General features: G+C 42.2%; 1 protein-coding gene and 1 long non-coding RNA gene across 3 annotated transcripts in view; one reads left to right on the forward strand and one right to left on the reverse strand.

Annotated features, from left to right (window-relative positions):
- Ttc27 (tetratricopeptide repeat domain 27) overlaps nucleotides 1-21,096 on the reverse strand; it is a 130,917-nt gene that overhangs the window by 75,647 nt on the left and 34,174 nt on the right. For both annotated transcript variants that reach the window (XM_059248265.1, XM_059248264.1), the window contains exon 10: nucleotides 5,880-5,993. In XM_059248265.1, coding sequence (XP_059104248.1) covers nucleotides 5,880-5,993 — 114 coding nt within the window. The remainder of the gene's footprint in view (nucleotides 1-5,879; nucleotides 5,994-21,096) is intronic.
- Nucleotides 12,686-15,697, forward strand: LOC131897370 (uncharacterized). The gene is made up of 2 exons (XR_009375662.1): nucleotides 12,686-13,475; nucleotides 15,497-15,697. It is a non-coding gene; the product is annotated as an uncharacterized LOC131897370 (long non-coding RNA).

The raw sequence follows: 21,096 nt of genomic DNA on the forward strand, positions 1-21,096 counted from the left end.
TCCTACAATATTGGGAGGTTGCAGAACCTTTGAGTCAAGAGTTCTAGCAGGCAGCAGCAGGTTATACCTGCCTTTAATTCTGATCTAGAATTCTCTGCATCCTGGTTGGCCAATGTGACTAGCCATGCTGCCTCATGCTCCCACCAACACGGACTGAGCTGCTCTCACCAGGCCTTCCCTGCCATGATGAACTAAAATCTCCCAAACTGGGAGACAAAATAAATCCCGAGTTGCTTTTGTCGGGTATTTTATTACAGAGATGAGAACAGTAAGTAATACAGAGCTAAACACAGAAGGCCGTTCCTAATTGGCACAGCAGCTCTGAAACTGTGGTTCTCTGCCATGTGCAAGGGAGGAGATCCACTTGTTGGTTCAGTATCTCAGAGAGTGAGTTCACATGTCAGAACAAACGCAGTAGTACACATCACTTCTTGGACAGCCCAAGAGTCTATTCAATCAAAGTCAGTCCGAACAAATTGAGACATAACCACACTCCTCAACCATCCTGACAAAGCTTCCTGGCCCTGCTTCACAGAAACTTAATAGCAAAAAGGTTGCATGCCTCTAGCCAGGGCTATTTCACTGAGGGAGGGAGGGAGGGGAGGAGACAGGGAGGGCAAAGAATGAACAGCAACTTCTGCCTGAAGACATATGGTCACAATACAAAAATAAAGATCACAGAATTCCTTCATGAAAAGAAAGCCTTTTTAAAAAAAATCAACATACCACATTTTCAAAAAGAAAAAGAAACTTTTACTTAATAATCTAAAATTTAAAAGTAACATCATACAATTAATTTACTAAGCCCCAGTTACATGTAAAATATTATTTTCAAACAAAATCCATGTTGTTTGATGATATGACTAGGTAACATTAAGCTACTCAGTAAGTAGTTCTTGGCTTATTAATCATCAATTTTTTGTGTGCATTTCAGATACTTCTGGGTGACTTGTAGGTATCTGTGTCTGATGTACTCAGTCAGTACTCTCTGAAACAGCAAAGACCACCACATGGAATAGAGCCAACATGCATCACATTGTCTAGAGCAGTGGTTCTCAACCTTCCTAATACTGCAAACCTTCAAAACAGTACCTCATGTTATGTGACCCCCCAAGCATAAAATTATTTCGTTGCTACTTAATAACAGTAGCAAAGTCACAGTTCTGAATCATAATGTAAATATCTGATGTGCAGAATATCTAATATACAATATGTGGGGTCGTGATCCACAGGTTGAGAATCACTGGTGTGAGCTGAATTGACTCTACACATGATAAAGATTAATTTAACAGCTATCTACTTCTCTCCTCACAGAACAACTTCTTGCTGTCTTAAGCATGACAGTCACCTAAGTAAAGCTTAGCTACCACAATAACTAAAAACATTAAACTAATAGACAAAAAAGGATGGCGGTATACTGCTATTCTCTCCAATGAGCTCAAAGGACTCTCTTTTTATTTGCTAACTTCCAAACCCATCCTAAGCAAATCCTGTCATGGTTCGATGTGCAATGTCCTCCACAGGCCCACAGATCTGAACACTTGGTCTCCAGTTGGTGGTATTACATGGGAAAGGTGGGGGGGGGGGGGGGTCTCTGAGCCCAGGGACCTGGCTGGCAGCAGTGGGTGACTAAATTAATTTCTAGAAAGTTCTGAAGCAATTCTACCACAGTCAAACAAACTGGAATCCCCACAGGCACGGTCAATAGGAGCTCTCTTCCAGGTCCACCCACAAAGAAGTGATCACGTAACCGCAGAGGCCTTCATCCATGAGAGGATTTTTAAAATACTTTCTGCACTTTCAGCCAATCTACAAGGATGGCTTCCTGAAGAAAGCTTTGGTGGAGTGACTGTTGTTTTAAAATTTTCTTCATTTTTGTAGCTTTATTTTATTTATGTAGATGTTTGGCCTTTCATTTATTTATGTGCACCACTGGTGTGCCTTGTGCCTGCAGAGCTCAGAAGGCATCAGAGCCCCTACAACTAGGGCTCCGGATGGTTGTGCAAGGAATCAAACCCAGGGCCTCCGCAAGAGCAACAGGTGTTCTTAACCACTGAGCCATCCCTCCAGGTCCCAAGAGCTTTATTTATTTCAGATATTTAAGGTAAGTCGGTTAACTGTTAGCACCAGTCACTAATCACAAGTATGGGTATGTATACTTGCTGGAAGCAAAACCACATGTCCAAAAAGTGGGGTCTCCCCCTCACCCATAGGTAACCATGACAGATCTCAAACTTCCTGAAATCCTCCCGACTCAGCTTCCCAGAGGCTGGGAATACAGATGCATACCACCATACTTAGCTTGTTTTCAAGTCTTAATATTTCCGTTTAAGGTCATTTCTCTTAAACTCACTCTAAAAGCAAAGTATTTGTGCATATGGAGCCCCCACACTCCCACAATAACAATGCCCACATGCCCAGAAACTACAGTTTCATGGGTCAGAGGGTGTCTCTATAGAATGGGCATAGAAGAATGAAACCCCAGAATGTAAAGAATTGTCTCTTCCTTTGGTACCATCTTCAGTAAAGAATTCCCCAGAAAAGCCTACAGAAGATCAAGACTAAAATTTAACGTTAGCACAGAGAATGATTTAGTACGTAAGACGACTCTGCACAAGGTCTGGTATGATTTAGACTTCGTGCGCCTACATCTGAAAGTACGGGCATACATCTTCAAAGGAGCAGAGCTGGTCCCAAAGGGCCTCCCTGTCACTGAAGCAATTCATTCTCACTAGAAGTATATCAAAGTGTCTGTGGACCTTCTGAAGAGCCAAACAGAGACTAGCTCATGATCTGAAAGGGCTGACTGACCACGTGCTAGCTCACCTTTGATTTGCTTCCTGTGCGATCTTTGTACATGTCTGGGTGTACAGGATAGGACTTATTTAAAGAATTTAAAATACGTACTTAAACAAATACAGCAACAGCTGGGTGGAACAGCTCTTTTTTGACAGGAGCCTGAAGTCGACAGTGATTTACAAACCGAGCAGTCAAATAGATTGCTGCTTCAGACTCTCAAGGATAATAAAATTCCCCAAGGGAAGGAGAAGTTAGAATTAAAATTTACTGTTTCAACAACATCCTTAAACCTATGCTGAACCAGTACTACATAATAACTAGCCAATGGCACCTGTGAGAAATAAAATCCAGGTCAAAGCCCCAGGACTGTGGAGCAGGCGAGCTGATCCGGCAGCTTCTAAGCCTTATCTCAGCTCTACACAGACAACCCAGACTGAAATGAAAAGCAGCTTCTTGCAGGAGAAACACAGAGAACTGTATTTGACCATTCTTTGCTGCACTCAAAGCCCCTAACACAGGAATCAGGACCTGCCATAGTCAGCAACATGCTCAGCCACTGCTGTTAACAGGAGCTGGGAGAGCGAGAGCTCCTCTTCAAGCTTCCACAGAGAAGACAGACCAACAGAGGCAGCCTCGAGGAAGCCGGGTGACCACACCAGGCGACCACACCAGGTGACCACACTGACATCCCTCCCTTAGCCATAGCTGGGGTCAGTACTCCTATAACTTTCTGACTTCAGGTCCTTTAAACCTTCAGGACTGGAGGGACTGTACAGGAAGTGTGCTTCCATGTGTTATAATCACTCGATAGTTACCATAGTGAGCTGTATGGAACAAGACTGAAGACGCATACGGGAGTTCTCATAACTACAGCCATCCAAAACTTAACAAAGATGTCAAAGATACAAACACTGGAGAAAAGGCAGAATCTTCAGCAAACAGTGCTGGGAGGACTGGACATCCACATGAAGAAGAGTGAAATTAGCCCATATCTATGACCTTGTACAAAAACACTCAAACTGCTAGAAGAAAACATGTATAGGAAAAGATTTGCTGGATAGGACTCCACTTGCCCAGGATGAAGAATGGCGATTGACAAATGGGACCTTGCTAAAATAAAATTCTTCTGCACAGATAAAGAAACAAGCAAGCAAGCAAAGAAGACCACAGAGAGGGAGAAAATCTTCACCAGTTATCATATGACAGAATATATAAAGAACTTTAAAAAGCAAACAACTTATTCAAAAATTGGCCTTAGGACCTGAATAAGTTTTCAAAATAAAGAAACAAAAATAGCTAAGAAATACCTCAAAAAATTGATTCTGATGAGGAAGAGAAAGCTGAACGACAATATAAAAAGCTACACTCTACATTTTTTTTAAAAGTAGAGTAAGACTACTGTCTTAGTCACTGTTCTACTGTTGTGAAGAGACACCATGACCAAGGTAACTATTAGAAGAGAGAGCATTTAATCAGGGGCTTGCCTACACTTTCAGAGGTTCAGCCCATTATCATTACAGCAGGAAGCACGGCAGCACCCAGGCTGACACTGGAACAAGAGTTGAGAACTACATCTTAATCTGTAGGCAGAGAGAGAGAGAGAAAAAGAGACTTTGGCCTTGACAGGGGCTTTTGAAACCTCAAAGCCCACCCCCAGCAACAAACTTCCTCCAATAAGGCCACACCTCCAAATCCTTCTAATCCTTTCAAACAGTGCCAGTCTCTGGTGACTAAGCATCCAAATATATGACCCTATGAGGGCCATTCTTATTCAAACCACCAGAGCATGGACAGCTGTGATTCCACGATAATATACTCAGTTAAAACCTTAGACATTCCAGCAAACAGGGCTTCCACAAGCACTGACCTGATCCTCACCTACAATCTTAACCTGAATAGGCAACAATACTCAGCCTAGAAGATTTCATGGGATAGACTTTTTAATGGTTTGTCCTGAGTTTATAATTCCCCTGTCTCTTGTGGCTTTTAGAATCTTTGGTTATTTAACTCCATGCATGATGCAACATTTTCTTCTTACTTTTGGCACCTGTCACTTAAAAGTCCTTAAAGGACCTGTCATTGCAGCCCTCAATGTAACTGCCCATAACTAAGTTACAGCCCATACAGACTGTCTGGATGAGTCACCTGACTTCAGAATGCCTGCATTCCTTCCACAGGACTAGGACGTGATTGGGCCTTTCCCTTACAGCCCTTCTGGCCCCCTTGCCATCCCACTCAACTTTAGTAGTTCATCATTTAGCTCTATACAGTGTTGGAAGGAAACCAATCTTTACAGAAATTAAGACATGTTTAATAATAATAATAAAAACTTCATTTTACATATATATTTGTTATTTTAAATCATTTCCTTACTCTCGAGAGATGCAGTAATTTCAACAAACACTGAGTACCACACTGTGAATCAGAGGAACTGGCAGAAGTTCAGAGTATGAGCTAAGGGCTCCACAAAGACATAAATTAGACAATCCATGGACTCGTCCTGTCACATGATTTGGCTAAGTTCCAAAATTTGGGAATTGGGGAACTAAAAAGATTTCCCCCTAAAGTACACCCTGCAGAGGCAGGACTGACAGCTCCCTCATTCTGTTCCTCGGGTAGAAATATCCACCTCTCTTGATAAAGTGGCACAGGCTGAGAAGATGAGGAGCCCCCAAACACCGAAGGCCTAGGGAAGAACAGACCTGGCAACAGAGTACCATCACTCTGCTTTGAAACCTATGCTCCCCACTCAAACCACATTCTCACCACCTGACACCAGAACCAATATTCAAAATCCACGCTGGGCACGGCAGCCCATGCCAACCCCAGCATTTGGAAGGTGACTAGATCAGGAGTTCATTCTCGGCTGCATAGTGCATGGACACAAGAGGAGATTCGGGATTACAGAGGTTAAACGCTGAGGTCACAGAGCTACAGAGTAGAGACAAAGCTGAGCTTTGCTGCCAAATCACATTCTAGAAGCTGTAACCTAAGGAAGAGCAAGATGTGAGTGGAACTCCTCGCACGTGCCACACGCACACACTTGTCACAGCAACCGAGGGAGGGCGTCACCACGTTACCTGCGTCTGCCTCATGGCCCGCTCCACTCTCCGCGTGCTTCCTCTCTCAAGCTTTGTCCGCAGGATCAAGGCTGACGTCTGAATGGCCCAGAACTTCGGTTGTGAAAGTAAACACTGATGGAAGGAGGGAGGGCAGGGAAAGAAGGGGTAAGCGAGGTACAGCTCTTAGAGTTGCCCCCAACCCCCCAAAATCACAATACAGATAAACGCAGATTTGACAACCTAAGCAAACAAACAAACAACAACAACAAAAAAAAAAAACAGAGAGGAGAGGGGGCGTTCTCATCTTTTTTCAACTCACATTATAGAACATTATTTTAAACTTGGAGAATCCTTTTAGCTGTGGTTAGAGTCCTCCATGTTAGATGCCCTAACTTCAGGCAAAATGCTTTCTTAAAAGGGACATCCTAAGAAAACTCACCTACAATGAGACTTAAAGTATGCACATACTGACACCTAATCCCAGAGAAAGCTACACCAGTCCTCAAACAGAACTCAGGCAGAAACTTGAACTAGAACCAGCAGTGAAAGTTTGGGGGAAACCAAGAGTACAGTGGTAAACGGGGACTGCTTGGCATAATGGGCACACTTTAATGCAGTCATTTAATGCACACATTTAATCCTGGGTGGGCATTCCAACAACAACCTTCATTACGGCTCATTACAAAGAAAGGGGCTTGTTTATCTGTCTGAAAGTTGATGCCATCTTTAACCGCTGTGGGTTGGTTGTTTCTAAACAAGCATTTGCTTGTCTCTAGAAGTCAGGTGTGGAAAGCTCCTAGTCAGAATCGAATTAGTCATTCACATCCTGGCTGCTCATTAGGAGCACCTAGGAAGCTTGTAGAATTGTAAAAGTAAATTAATTTCAAGAAGAAAAGGATCTGGGCATCCATATTTTTTTTTAAGTGCTCCACAGGTAATGCTTAAGTGCAGCCAACTTTAAGAACTATTAGGTAAAAATAATACAAGTTTGTCTCTGGTCAAATTTATCCATTAACTCACAGTGTTCATTAAAGGCTAGCATGAAGACCGTCAACGAAATATTAGTGGCACCAAAGTCCCTAGAACTCCTCACTGCCCCATGTCCAGCTCACTCACTCACTCACTCGCTCCCTCCCTCGCTCACATGATCTGGCTGCCTCTAGAGACACCTGCTTTCTCCACTCACCACTCACCCAACCCATGAGCGGCTTTGCCTTTTATTTCCTTTCATTAAAAATTAATAATGATAACTTTTTATGTTAGCATACAAATACTGGATTTCACCAGAGTGAATGCACACACGTGTGCAATTCCACTGATTCTCCTTGGTCGCTGCCCCACAGCTCTCCCCCGTGGCCCCATCCTTTGGCTGCCTCCCTTCCTTCCCCAAGACACTCCCCTTCTGCCTTCTCATCAAGTCTACCTCATCACTCTCCTCCTTCCCCTCCCTAAGGCTCTCCTCCCTTCTCACAATCCCCTTTTGAGTTTCCAGACACCTTAATCTAGACCAGTCTCCCTACAGTGAAGAAAACGAAGACAACAGCAAAAGTCGACAGTAGTATTTTGTCCCAAGCAACGCTCTGTCATTTTATAAGATTTTCCAAATGAAATTATGCACATTTAAGTGAATAATTTAAGATAATTATCATTCAGAAATTGATGATACTACCAAGTCAGAACTAAAGAACAGAGTAACATTTTTAAAAAATTTCATGCAAGAACCTGAGAGAGGGGACAGAGACACAGAAATGCACGAAGAGGGGGGAAAAAGGGATGAGGTCTTCCTGAAGTTTGCTTGTTAATGCACCCGAGCCCTCGCTCTGTGCAGGAACTGTTCACAGCAGCTGGACAAGTCAGCAGTCTCTGCACCCAGAAAGCTTCTGCAGGTCCTAAGGCAATGTCTTATTAAGTAATTTTCTTCCAAACTCACTTTTGTAACTAAAAGGTTTTATCTATTGCTTGAAATATAATTTCTAAGAAAAATGTATAACCTTCTTCTGTTAGCCTCCATTAGCAATCCTACAAAGAGAATGCATTTACCAAGCATGAACAGGAATATTTATCACTATTAACGCCATGAATGATGAAATAGGAGACATTTAAAAATGAATTCCAAGGATATATCAGTGCTGAGAATTGAACTCTGTGCCTTATGCATGCAAGGCAAGCATTTTACCACTGAGCCACATCCTAGTCAGAAAAGGAATCCTTTAAAATACACAACACTATTTGGCAGAAGATTTTATTATTAAACGTGCTCTCCAGAATTTTCAGAGGAAAGAACTCTTCTTAGTAGGTGTATCTGCGAACCTGGCTCTACCACCCTCTACACCCTGCACTCAGTGGCACTGCCAACTGAATTTCTTTTCATCCCATTTTGAGGTTACAATTACTGTAAACTCACAGTAACGAGACAGAAGAGAGCACACACGGTAGGAAGAGTCTTCCAAATCAGCCAGGCCCTGGGAAGTGGTTTCCTCCTCTCTAAAATGAGACCTCCTCACTTCTCAGAAGTGTGAACCTGAAATAAATATGAACATTGGGGCTTCGGAAACCTATGAGAGCAGCCTCTATGAGAGGCACTTCTGACCCCATGGCCTCTCTTCCTATGCTCTTAGCTAAAGTGCAGAAAGTCACCCACCTCCCAACCGCTCCAACAAGAACAGTGTGTGCAGAACACAGAGACTCGGGGATGCACCGACTCAATGGTTTACACACCAAAGACTTGAGGACAGGGGTCTGCCTTTGACGTTCATGTGCCGTCAAGAAAAATATTCCCACTAAACACTGAAAGCAGAATGCCATCTGACAAATGGACGTTTCAAAGGCTTTGAAAGAGGGATGGAGCAGATATGGTGGAAGTGAAGAAGGTGATTCCCCTCCAAAGAGGAAACTGCGAACTGTAGACAGCATGCTGCAGGAAGCACTGCCATGAGGTAAGAATCACTCCTAAGCTGGGCAGTGGCGGCACGGTGGCGCACTGGCGCACTCACTCTATAGGGGAAGTCTCACAAGGCCCCACCCCTAGATGAAGAGTCATAGGCAATCAGTGTCTGCCAGGAGAAAGAGAAACCAGGTTTCTCTAGGGATGACCCAGACAGGTTATTCAATCCCAAGTAGTCACCCTAAAGACATGTACATAGGAGCAACACTAAACAGACTCAGTAGGTTGTACATGATGTGTACATACATATACATAACAATAATAATTAATGAACAGGTCATGAATTTGAGAGGGAGTTAGGGGCATAGAAAGAGTTGGAATGAGGAGAGAGAACAGAAATGATACACAGTACTTACATATGGAATTCTAATAAAAAAACAAAACAACAACAAACCCCACCCAGATTATGGGGGTATGTCTTAGCAGTAGAACATTTGTACAGCATACCCAAGGCCCCAAATTCAATCCCCAGAGGTGTGAGGGGGTATTAAATTTAAACTTGGAACTCACAAATGTTTTTTATAGCATTCCCTAGATAGCACTAGGAATATTCTCAGCAAGGATCCAGTCCTGTAAATGACAAGTAGCTGCTGCTGTGAACAATGTTTATTACTATAAATCAGAACATCTGCAGCTTAAGCATGCACTGTGGAGTAGCCCAGAAATTTACACTTGTTTTTCTTTAAGACAGTATGTTCTTACAAGCTGTTTGAAAACCAATCTATCCTGAACTGGCACAAAACAGGAAAACATACTGAAACTGACCTGGGTACCTGTCCAAACTCGACATTAGTTCCCTTGAGAAAGATGTCTGCCAGTTTTAGACTTCATTTGTCTCACTTAAATGATGAGAACCTCATCTAAGAATGCTTTCAGCTCTGAAAGATGTGTTTTTCTAAATTTCCATCTGTTCTGTGGCAAATGACAATACAATATATTTAATGTGGTATGGTCCGGGGTTAGATACCTGCTCTGTATGGACATAGAAATTACCCAAGGTCACTGATAGGCAGTGCCTCCTCTGACACAAGACTGGTGAACCACATCTGATGGCTCTCTTCTGGACCATCTGCACCACTGGCCGCTCTGTATCTCCTTGTGTCTTTACTCAGTATTCCCTCGGCTTTGAAGTGCACACAAACAGCCAGAGGGCATGCTGCAGACTCCTGGGCCTCAGCCCCACAGTGCTCTATCAGCCTGGTTCGGGGTGGAGCCAGGAAGGCTCTCAGGGCTCACAGCTGGTGCTCCCACTGCCACTCAAAGGCCAAACTGGTCAGTACTGCCTCAATCAGTATAGCTTCATACAGTGTGGGTCTTCCAGCTCTCCTCCTAAATGCCCAAGAAATTCTTCACTCTTTGCCTTTCTGTATAAATTGAAAATTAGCTTTTGAAAAAGTCACCTTTAGCCAGGCGGTGGCAGCCATTAATCTCAGCACTCAGGAGGCGGATCTCTGTGAGTTCGAGGCCAGCATGGTCTACAGAGTGAGTTCCAGGACAGCCAGGGCTGCGCAGAGAGACCTTGTCTTGAGAAACAAACAAACAAAAAAGTATATTCACTTTGTCGTGCAACCAATCTCCAGATGTTTTTTCATCTGCAACTCTAGTCTACATAAAGTAACAGCTCCCCATTTCCTCCCTCTTCTAAGGCTGAATAACCAGCATTCTACTTCTTGGCCCTATGGACCTGACCACTCTTGGTACCTAAGGCAAGCAGAATCAAGCTACTGCAAATGGTATCTTGGAAAAAATACAGGAGTATAAAAAGTAAATCTTCCAGAGGACCCAGGTTCAGTTCCCAGCACCCACATGGCAGCTCACAACTGTCTGTAACTCCAAGATCTGACACCCTCACACAGACATGCATGCAGGCAAAAGATCAATGCAAATAAAATAAAAACAAATAAATTATTTTTAAAAATAAATCAGTAAATAATCCTTACTTTAGCAATTTGAATACATACCACCTCATTAAATTACTAGTATTGCCTAAAAATCCACATGCAGTTTGAAACAAATTACGTTTTGTGTCCAAAAAGTCTCACTGTCAGGAAGACACAGCTACAGACACACAAATCTCAGTCTGTTTGGAACCCCACACATGCAGATGAGCTGGAACTTCTTCTGCTTTTGCTGGTAAAAAGAGACCCGAAACCACTTACATGAGATTCACATGTGCGTCCTATTTCAAACACACACTCTCTCTCATTCTCAACTTATACTAACCAAAGTATTCGAAGTCATTCATTGGACCAGTGGGCTTTAGCATGTGTATTATTTTCATAAGCTCTTAATATTTTTATTTCTGTAGATGCTGAACCACCAAGAGCTACAGTCCTAGCTATTTCTAGTCACAATGATTTATAATAAAAGAACGAGTTCACTCCAGCAATCTCTGATAAGAAGCGTGAAGAGATACCCTGAGAACAGAAGGGAGGCACTCACTACAAACGACGGAGAGGATCTCCGGCCAGCTCGGAGTGCTTACTCCCTTTGAGGGACGCCACCTGAGCCAGTGCGCAGACACAGCATCATCTGAGCAAAGGCCTAACTGCTCCAAATGAAAACGTCAGCGAGAGGTAGGGGAGATGGCTCCGCTGGTAAGAGTGACTTCTGTGGGGCCTGACAGCCTGAGGTCGGTCCCCAGAACCCACGGTGAAAGGAGAAGTGACTCCTGGGAGCTGTCCCGATTCCAAGAATGTGCTCACACGCATGTGGCATGCTCACATACACACACACTAATAATGAAAGAGTTTAAAAAGCCAGTGAGCACCACTTGAACTCACGCTACGCAGCAAACGTTCCTTATGTGTGTAAACGATGTATGTATACCTATTTTATTCAGATAACAATTTCCTACCACCTGCAACATTCTTTCTCTCATGCCTGAGACAAGCAACAAGAATTTTAGCACTATCAGAGAGGATCTGGAGTACCGTTTCTATTAAAAACAAGATTCCTTTTCACCCTTCTAACTGTGCACTTTGAATACTCTTCCAAAGGTCACTAGGACCTTTATTCAACTGACAGGAAGTCTAGGCCTTTGAACACAAAGGAGCTTTCGGACAACTGCTTTTTCCACAGGTAAATCAAAGCCAGCTCTGAGCTCTCTTTGTTGGGTCCATGATTATTTGGTCACATTACATCAAAGGGATGATGCCCACCCAGGTCAGGCTGACCAATGCAAAGAACAAAGAAATGCTATAAAAAGCAGAACTATCTCCCTACTTAAAAAGAATATTTATTTAAGTTAGTACCAAGAGCCAGTAAGTTTAAAATTCCTAGTTTAAGCTGTAAATTATTCCCAGGAAAAATGGAACAGCAGACCAAACCCTCTTCCTTTGCTGTGAGAACACTTCCAAAGTCTGTCCTGGGCCTGTTTTTCCTTCTTACTCATTGACCCTGCCAGTGTGGCTGAAGACTGCACTTGGACTTGACTTGCCCATCCTCTGCCTCCAACACATGGCACCGTCAAAACCCTGTCTGCCTGTCACGGCCAGCCTCAAAGCCTGCCCTAGAGAACAGAGCCTTTTTTGATGCTCAGTCCAAAATATGTTCTTCCCTTCTCAGCAACTAGGTGATCTGCTTATCGGTATCATCAATTTGCATAATCTTCAAATTGTCTGATATTGGAAATTAAATGTATGAATTTATTTGATCTGGTCTAAATTAAAAATTCCACGGAAGTAAGTTCCATGGCTCATTACTTCTTCCACAGTGTATTTCTCCTACACTGTATACAGAATTTCAAAGTAAGCAAACCTAAGTTATAGAGTACACAATGCAAACCCATGCATCTAGGACTAGCTTTTTAGTTCGTCACATCCATAAACTTACTATTGCAGGATGTTTCATAATCACAACAAAGTCACAATGAGGTATCCATCTTCCTGTCAACAAAGGTCTGCTTCCAGCTTTTGGCCATCACAAACATGTGTGTAGGTGGAAACCTGGATATGGTCTACATTGGGGAAGGGGTTTTGCTTTTGTTTCTGCAGGAGAAGAAAAGCTATGGATACCAACAAAATTAATAAAAATTTGATTCAAACAGGAGAAACCCCTTGATGAGGAGAAGTAAAAGATCATCCACCAACATAACATCTCCACAAGTTGTAAGAAAAATTTAACAATCAAAGGATGAGGAAGAGTTCTGTTTTTGTCTTTCCAGGATAATGGAAATACCCATCTTCCAGAAATCATAAGGCCTTGGATATCCAGATATTTGCAGCAGAAAGAAAGAATCTATTGGTACCAATCTACACAGGGTAAAATCTCACTGTCTAACATCTATATCTCTATCGATCTAGAATAGTTGTGGTTCCAATTCAATTATAAACCAAGCTGGCTTTGGAGATGGAATTGGTTCACTCCTCTAAACCCAAGTATATTGATAAAAGAAAAGGTTGAGAGATTCTTCAGTCCCATATCAGAACAGCCCTCTGGTGTGAGACAGAAGGAAACCAATAAAAAGGAACCATTGTCTTCAAGATTCTAATTCTTTCCATGCTTACTCTTGATCTCTCGGAATCCTTTCTTATATGTTATGTCCTCTTTAAATCCAAACTCTCCATTTTGATAAAAATTAAGTTTTTCCAATAGCAATCTCTGAAGTCTCCAGAAGGAAGATGGGGCCCCAACAACAACAACTCTACCCAATCCAGAATGATGCCATGGTAATCATCATCATACTACACTTCTTGCTAGAATTTCAGACAATCTTACCCATTACTCTAAGACTTACTGCGGAACCCACAGTTAGTCTAACTGAGATTTAACTATCTGAGCTTTCTCACAATACCCAATAGAGAAAGCAATTCTAAGAAAACGACACCCCTTCTCCCTAAGGTTTCATTATTTCTCAGGGTTAAGGATGATGGTTATAGGGTTGGGGGTGGAAGAAAATATTAAACTCAGTATTCTCCTTAAGAAAAGAAAAAGGGGGCTGGAGAGATGGCTCAGCGGTTAAGAGCACTGGCTGTTCTACCAGAGGTCCTGAGTTCAATTCCCAGCAACCACATGGTGGCTCACAACCATCCATAATGAGATCTGGTGCCCTCTTCTGACCTGCAGGCATGCATGTAGGCAGAACTCTGTATACATAATAAATAAATAAATCTTTTAAAAAAAAGAAAAGAAAAAGTGTCTCCAAAAAAAAAGGGGGAAAAGAAGAAGTGGAATGGATAGGTATAAGATATTATGGTAGATTATTCTATATACTAGTAAACAAATTTAGTAAAATAGCAGCCTTAGATAATTTGCACTGTAATTTGCACTGTTATGGAGTCTTATATGTTGATACAAATGTAAACTATTTTTACATTCCTGTTTAAGATAATTTGTATATTGATACAAATACAGAACTATATTTGTTATAATGTACATATATTTCTACTCTTATTTGAAATATTTGTATATTGATGCAAATGTAAATTTATATCTGTCATACTTTATGTATGTTCTACTTCTGTTTAGGATATTCTGTATATTGATACATATTTAAGATTATTGTCATATTGCATATTGCACTATATATTCCTACCTCTGTTATAAACATCTTGTGTATTGTCACAATTTTGAAGTCATCGTTCTTTACCGTACATTTGCTTATAGACTGTTTACCTTGTTTACATGAAGCCTTAGCACTTAGGTTATTTCGGTAGATAAGACTTACAGATTTATAGTCACCTATGCTTGTCATCTCTATAGTTACATTAGTTAGGTTATCCAGATTTACAGATACATAGTCAGATGGACAGGTAATCTTCAAACACTCCATAGACCTAGAGAATATGGCATTTAAATAACTTAGAATTCTGTTGACGTGAGAGACACCATTGCTCCTGGCAGCACCAATTTGATCCCGAGAGAATGTTGGGCTTCTCAGACATTTCCATTTGGAAGTTTGTCTTCTTGGCACAAAATGGCCTACTGGGCAAAGAATTTCCCTTGCCTCGACTGCTGACAGTACAAATGCTGTCCTTTCTGGACAAGCGGGACACAAGGAAAGCGACCAGTGTACTCTGCCAAGACAGGGTAAGATGGTCTTTCAGAATTCCTGCTTCTGAAAATGGTCTGTCAGATACTCTAGGCCTGTAGCCAATTTGAATGCACCAACAATGCTGAGAAACATTAGGTGACTGTCCAGGCTGTCAGCTGTCTCAGTCTACTCTTGCAAGATTCCTGAAAGTTGCTTGCATCCAACTACCATTTCTCAGGTCTTTATTCCTTCTCAGGTCTTTGATGGGATTAAAGACTAGCAGTTATAGTTACAACTTAGTGTGTGTGTGTGTGTGTGTGTGTGTGTGTGTGTGTGTGTGTGTGTGTGTATATATATATATATATATAAAATCTTAGATAGAACATATTAAGTATTAGATTCAGGTTCTTTACGATAGGACACCTTTTGGAATGATCTTTGTAACACGCCATTTACCTACGCTCTAGACTTCTTTGGATTTTAGTATGTGTTTCTTGCTTGATATTGTTCGCATTGGTTGTAGTTCCATCTTATCTAGGTCATTATCCCTCATTATTCCTGGACAATATTTGATAACCATGCCTTTGTATATAGTCTCATATTAGGTTAGAACCTTCTTATTTAGACAAAAGGGGGAGATGTAGTGGGTAGCCATTCCAGCTTTGATCTGGAAGTTCCAACCCCCACTGAGGCTTTAGTAACTGTCACGCCTACAAGGCGGGGCCAAGAGAAGACCCTGAAGACCCCAGATCCAGATGCGCCACCTCTCTCTGTTCCTGGACCCTGGACAGTGGAGGTAGACCGAGCAGAGTTCTCCAGAGAACACCACCGGACTGCGACACACCTTCCCCAGACCCTGCAACCTACCTATCCCTTCATTTGTAAGTTACATCACTAAATAAACCTCCCTTTTAACTACGTGGAGTGGCCTTAATAATTTCACCAATACATGTGCACTATTAAACACTCGTGCGTGTGTCCACAGATGCAGAGGAAAGAGCCTCATTCAGATACCTAAGAACGATCGTCTGGAATCTGCAATACACAGCTTCCTAATGCCACACTCAGCGAAGTGGCAGAGCACGGATTAATCAGTTTTTAATTCTACTGTTTACTCTTCAAATTATTTCTGTACATCACAATTTCCTTCCAAAGCCATGAAAGTCTAATAAGGAACAGAAGTAGTTTTCACCGTTTTTCCTTCCACACCCTGTGGTGCTGCCCCCATTTCGATCTCGAGCTCCAGTCTACACAGAGCTTTAGCAGGCTGATGCTGCTTCTGTGCACTCTATCAGCACAAGCACTGGCCTTCCACATGCTCAGCTTTAACCGTGAGCTGCTCAAGGCACAACTTCGGTCTAGAACTGGAGTACTTTCCCCTGGAGAAGGCTGTGTTTGGCAGCCATAGGCTGGGCAGCACATGAATTTCAGGTCAAAGTCTTAGCTCGGTGAAAAGTTCTGAAAGTGCTCTTGCCCCATCCCATCCAACCCCCAGTGACTCCAGCCCTCCCTCACAGCTGCCTGCTGCCTGGGCTTAGCAGTCAGTCCCTGACTCCAGCTCCCGGGTTCCTGTGTGTCTGTGCATGTCTAAGTCAATAAGAAGAAGCATTTGGTGCCTCTTCTACCTCTCGTGAGTCTGGCACTGTCTTAATAACTGTTCTGTAGGAAGGTAGGTCTCGCAGAGTGTCTTGTTGGCCACACTGCCAGTACTGAAGGTCTACAGTATCTGATCTATTCCCCTTCTTTTCTTGATATCCCTTTATTGCTCAGCTCCCTCCTATGTCCAGTACTACTAAAGACAATAGCCCAGTGTCTCCAAAGAGAAAGGCACTGCTAAAAACCCTGCAAATGTTTGATGTAGCAGGGATTAGCGTTCTAGGGCAAGACACAAGGTTAAACCTGCAGACAATGGACAGAACGTCAATGGAGACCATATGAACATGTCCCAGAGAACCGGCTCTTGTCTTCAACTCAAAAAGGAATGGCTAGCCATATGCAATACAGATCTTTCCTCCTTCAGCAAAGTTATGAAAATAGTATAAAAGATTCTTATATGACTTTTCTGAATTCTTCCAAAATAGTTTGTACTAAAAACGGCATTTAGAGATTTAAAATAATTAAATCATACTAACTAGCTGTTTGTGTCTGTTAACATAAGAAGTTGCTTGAAAATTATTAGTTTATTAATGTATTAAAATTCCACTTTATTTAGTGGATGTCAATTAAACTACACTATTTTAATATTCAAGCTTCCTGTCCACAGAACCTGCTCATCTTGGCCTCTCAATCATCAGGAAAGGAACAGGAATTCAACAAACTATTTTCAACATCAATAGCCTACGTAAACGCTAAGGATGACATATATTCTAACAACAGCTCTAAACAGCACCATTCTCTTTCTTTTCTTCCTTAAGACAGGTTTTTTCTGTATATCCCTGGCTGTCCTGGAACGCTCTGTAGTCCAGGCTGGCTTTAAACTCAGAGATCCACCTGCCTCTGCCTCCCGAGTGCTGGGATTAAAGGCATTTGCCACCATACCCAACTAACACATTTCATAAATCTTGAGAAAACTATTCTGATTTTTGCCTCAGAAAAGTGATAAATATCATAAATGTGAATACTGAGCAATTTCACATTGGGCATCTGTTCTAATACTAACTCCACTTACTTAATACATGACATAGGTTGAATATTTTGTGTTGTACTTGTGACAAAAAAAACCTATACTAACAGGTAGATCTATTTTGATAAGTGAATTAACCTTAAATAATACAGGTCTAAATAACAGCCTCCTCTTTAGCGAATGTATCTGATACATTAGAATATACTCAAGTTCATTGTGTACTTTGTCTGGACAATGTATATACTGCAGAGCTACATACAGCCTCTAACGAAGCTCTTCTCAGAAGTAGACCTGTATCTCTCCTTTGCGTCCATGAGGGCAATCTTTGGCCTTGTCTCTTTGTATGTAGCTCCAGCTGTCCTAGAAATCACTATGTAAAGCAGGCTGGCCTTGAACTCACAGAGATCCTCCTGATTCTGCTGGGATTAAGGGTGTATGCCACCATGCTCAGCTTAATTTTTGACATTTTGCCTGTTTTTCCACTAGGACAATATTTGACTTTTGTATGGAGTATCCATCCATCAGTATGTAATACAGCTATTTGTATAAACACTTGTACTCAGAAGGCTGAGGTAAAAGGACACTTATAATATGGATTTGAGATCAACTAGATCAACATTTAAAAAAAAAAACAACTCCATCTCAAAAGTGGGCTAGTGGCTTCTGTCTGGGATCCCGCACTTGGGATGTGGAGCAGGTAGATCAAAGCCATCCTCTGCTGAGGACAGTGAATGTGAGGCCAGCAGTAGGCTACCTCAGACCTTGTTTCAAAAACCAAAGACTCCATCTCAAAGAAAACTGAGAAGAGGGGAAGGCAGGGGAGGGGAAGAGAGGGGAGGGGAGGGGAGGGGAGGGGAGGGAAGGGGAGGGCAGGAGATCAGTATCAGGAAAAAAAAACCACATAACTATAATATGAAACTTTCCAAGGACTCTTTCTTTCCTTCTCTCATGGAGACCTTGGAACCGCAGGCAGACACCCAAGGCAAACTGCCAGCATCAATTCACACTTGAACAGAACTTTGGCCAATGAAAACTGAAACACCTGTATGAACTAAATTGCTCCTATCTTCAACAAGGAAAGGAAATTAAAAATATTACAAATGTCACCTACTTGGCTCATCTGAAAGGAAATAACGCAGTTATCACAGCTAATTTTAAATTATCAAGCTGATACAACATAAATGGTTCTCTCAAACAATATTGGTTATTTTACTATGACTCGGGTTTTCCTGAAATGTGCAGATATGGTTTCTCAAGAACAGCACCTCATAATGACTCTGTCTTAAACAAGGAGACCTATGGCTTCCAGGATAAGCTTCAGATTGCTGAATTAAAATACTTCACGTATGTATGAAAATGCCATAAGGAAAACTGTCAGTTGGTATGCTTATTAAAATACCTTAATTTAAAAAAATCTCACATATCTCATATATATTTCAACATGCTACACCAACACGAAATCACTGGAAAAATTTCTCCACAAAAAGAGATCTAACCATTATTTTGAGGAACTTTAAGACAGATCTTAAAACTCAGCAAAATACAGAACTAGAATAAGCCAACTATTTGGCTGAGAATCATCAGTAAATATATTGGATTTTTTTTTATTTTAATTAAAAAAAAAACTTTAAACAAGTTTAGCTTAAAAAAAAAAAAAGGGCAGTGGTAGTACACATCTTTAGTCCCAGCACTTGGGATGTAGAAGCAGGCAGATCTCTGTGAGTTCGAGACCAGCCTGGTCTACAGAGTGAGTTCCAAGAACTACATAGCAAAACCCTGTCTCAAAAAATAAAAAAACTCCCAAAATTAAGGAGGCTGAGGCAGGAGGACTGTGAGTGTGAGGCCAGCTTGAGACATATAACTACATCCTACCTCAAAAAGCCAAGCGTGAGTAAGCAAGTGTATGAAGAAGGTATGTGTGTGTTTATCAAATGCCAAATACCCAGGGTCAACTTTCTCTCCAGCGACTTCCAGTCTTTTTTTTTTTTTTTTTTTTTGTATTTTGGTTTTTCGAGACAGGGTTTTTCTGTGTAACAGCCTTGGCTGTCCTAGGCTGGCCTCGAACTCACAGAGATCCACCTGCCTCTGTCTCCCTAGTGCTGGGATTAAAGGTACGTGCCACCACTGCCCGGCTGATTTCCAATCTTTTATGGGATATTAAAATTTATATTGGGGCACTTTTATGTACATTCCACATCTGAAAGCAAGATGGGAAATGTAACCATCCGTACTATCATGTAGTGTTACCTAATTTATGGGGAGAAGCAGAACGATGTGTGTACAGGACAGAGGTCAACCCCATGCCCAGGCTGTAGTCCACTGCACGCATTCTCTTACTCTGCATAGACTTCGGAGCAACAACCAGGACTAAAGCACTGATGTCTGCTCTAGACCTTGTAAAGGACCAAACCACAAGAGCTCAGGCTGGAAAGCCAGGAGTTTAAAGTCTGCCGAAGGAAAGATACATGCACAACCGATGGCTACAAGCCAAAAAGGACCCCAGGCAGGAGAGACACAGAAACAAGGTCAAGCGTTTAGAGGTGGGTCCACCTGCCTTGTCTCAGATACACCTGGAGTTACATGGAATTCACCTGTCCCTCAGCATCTGAGGGTCGGGTCCAGGTGTCAAGTGGGTTGGTATTTGCATACAGGCTACAACAGGCATCCTTCCTTGTACTTTAAATCATCTCTAGGTTACTGTGAAGCCTAAAGCCAAGGAGCTGCTAGACAGCTGGTTACTCTGTGTTCTTTAGGGAACAATGGCAGGAAAAGGTCTGCACACAGGCAGTGAACGCATACTTTATTCAAATATTTTAAGTCCTTGGTTGGTTGGATCTGAGTGCAAAAGCTACTATACAAAAGATCAGCAGTATCAAAAACCCTCTTCCTTAGAGTCAAAAGCCACTCCTGATTCATGATGCTATTAACTTCAGAATCAGGTACAAAAAGAGGTGAGAGGAAGGACAGACAGTTGTGGGGACTTGAATTTTCCTGGTGTAATATGTACACTTCATTTGAGAAAGAGAGGGAAAAAGACAGTGCAGAGCCCAGAGTACTCAGAGTCCTGAAGCCCTCCTGTGCTGATATATTGTGTATGCTAATAAAATTTACCTGAAGATCGGAGAACAGAACATGCCACTAGATTAAACATAGAAGCCAGGCAGTGGTGGCACACACCTTTAATCCTAGCACTTGGGAGGCACAGATCCGTCTGGATCTCTGTGAGTTCAAAGCCACCCTGGGCTACATGAGAATGACTCAGTCTAGGAGAGAAACAGAGCCAGGCTGTGGTGGCACACACTTTTAATCCCAGTACTTGGGAAACACACACGCCTTTAATCCCAGGAAGTGATGGCTGGGCGGAGAAAGGTATATAAGGCATGAGCAGACAGGAACTAAAGGCTTCTCAGCAGAAGCGTGACTTTCAGCTAGAGGCTCTTTTGGCTGGAGCCTTTCAGGTGAGGACTCAAAGGATTTCAGTCAGAGGACTGGTGGAGTTGGAGAGGTGAGACATGGCAGTGACTTGTTCCTTTGTCTCTCTGATCTTTCAGCATTCACCCCAATATCTGGCTCCCGGTTTTTTATTGTAAGACCTCTTGAAATTCGAACAACACCTCCACACGACAATGTTTCCTGCAGTTCTTCCTGGTGGGTGGGTGGTTGTGTAGTTTGGGTGGTTGGAGATAGGGGCCTT

This window comes from Peromyscus eremicus, chromosome 22 (genome assembly GCF_949786415.1).
Source record: "Peromyscus eremicus chromosome 22, PerEre_H2_v1, whole genome shotgun sequence".
Taxonomy (NCBI): Eukaryota; Metazoa; Chordata; class Mammalia; order Rodentia; family Cricetidae; genus Peromyscus; species Peromyscus eremicus.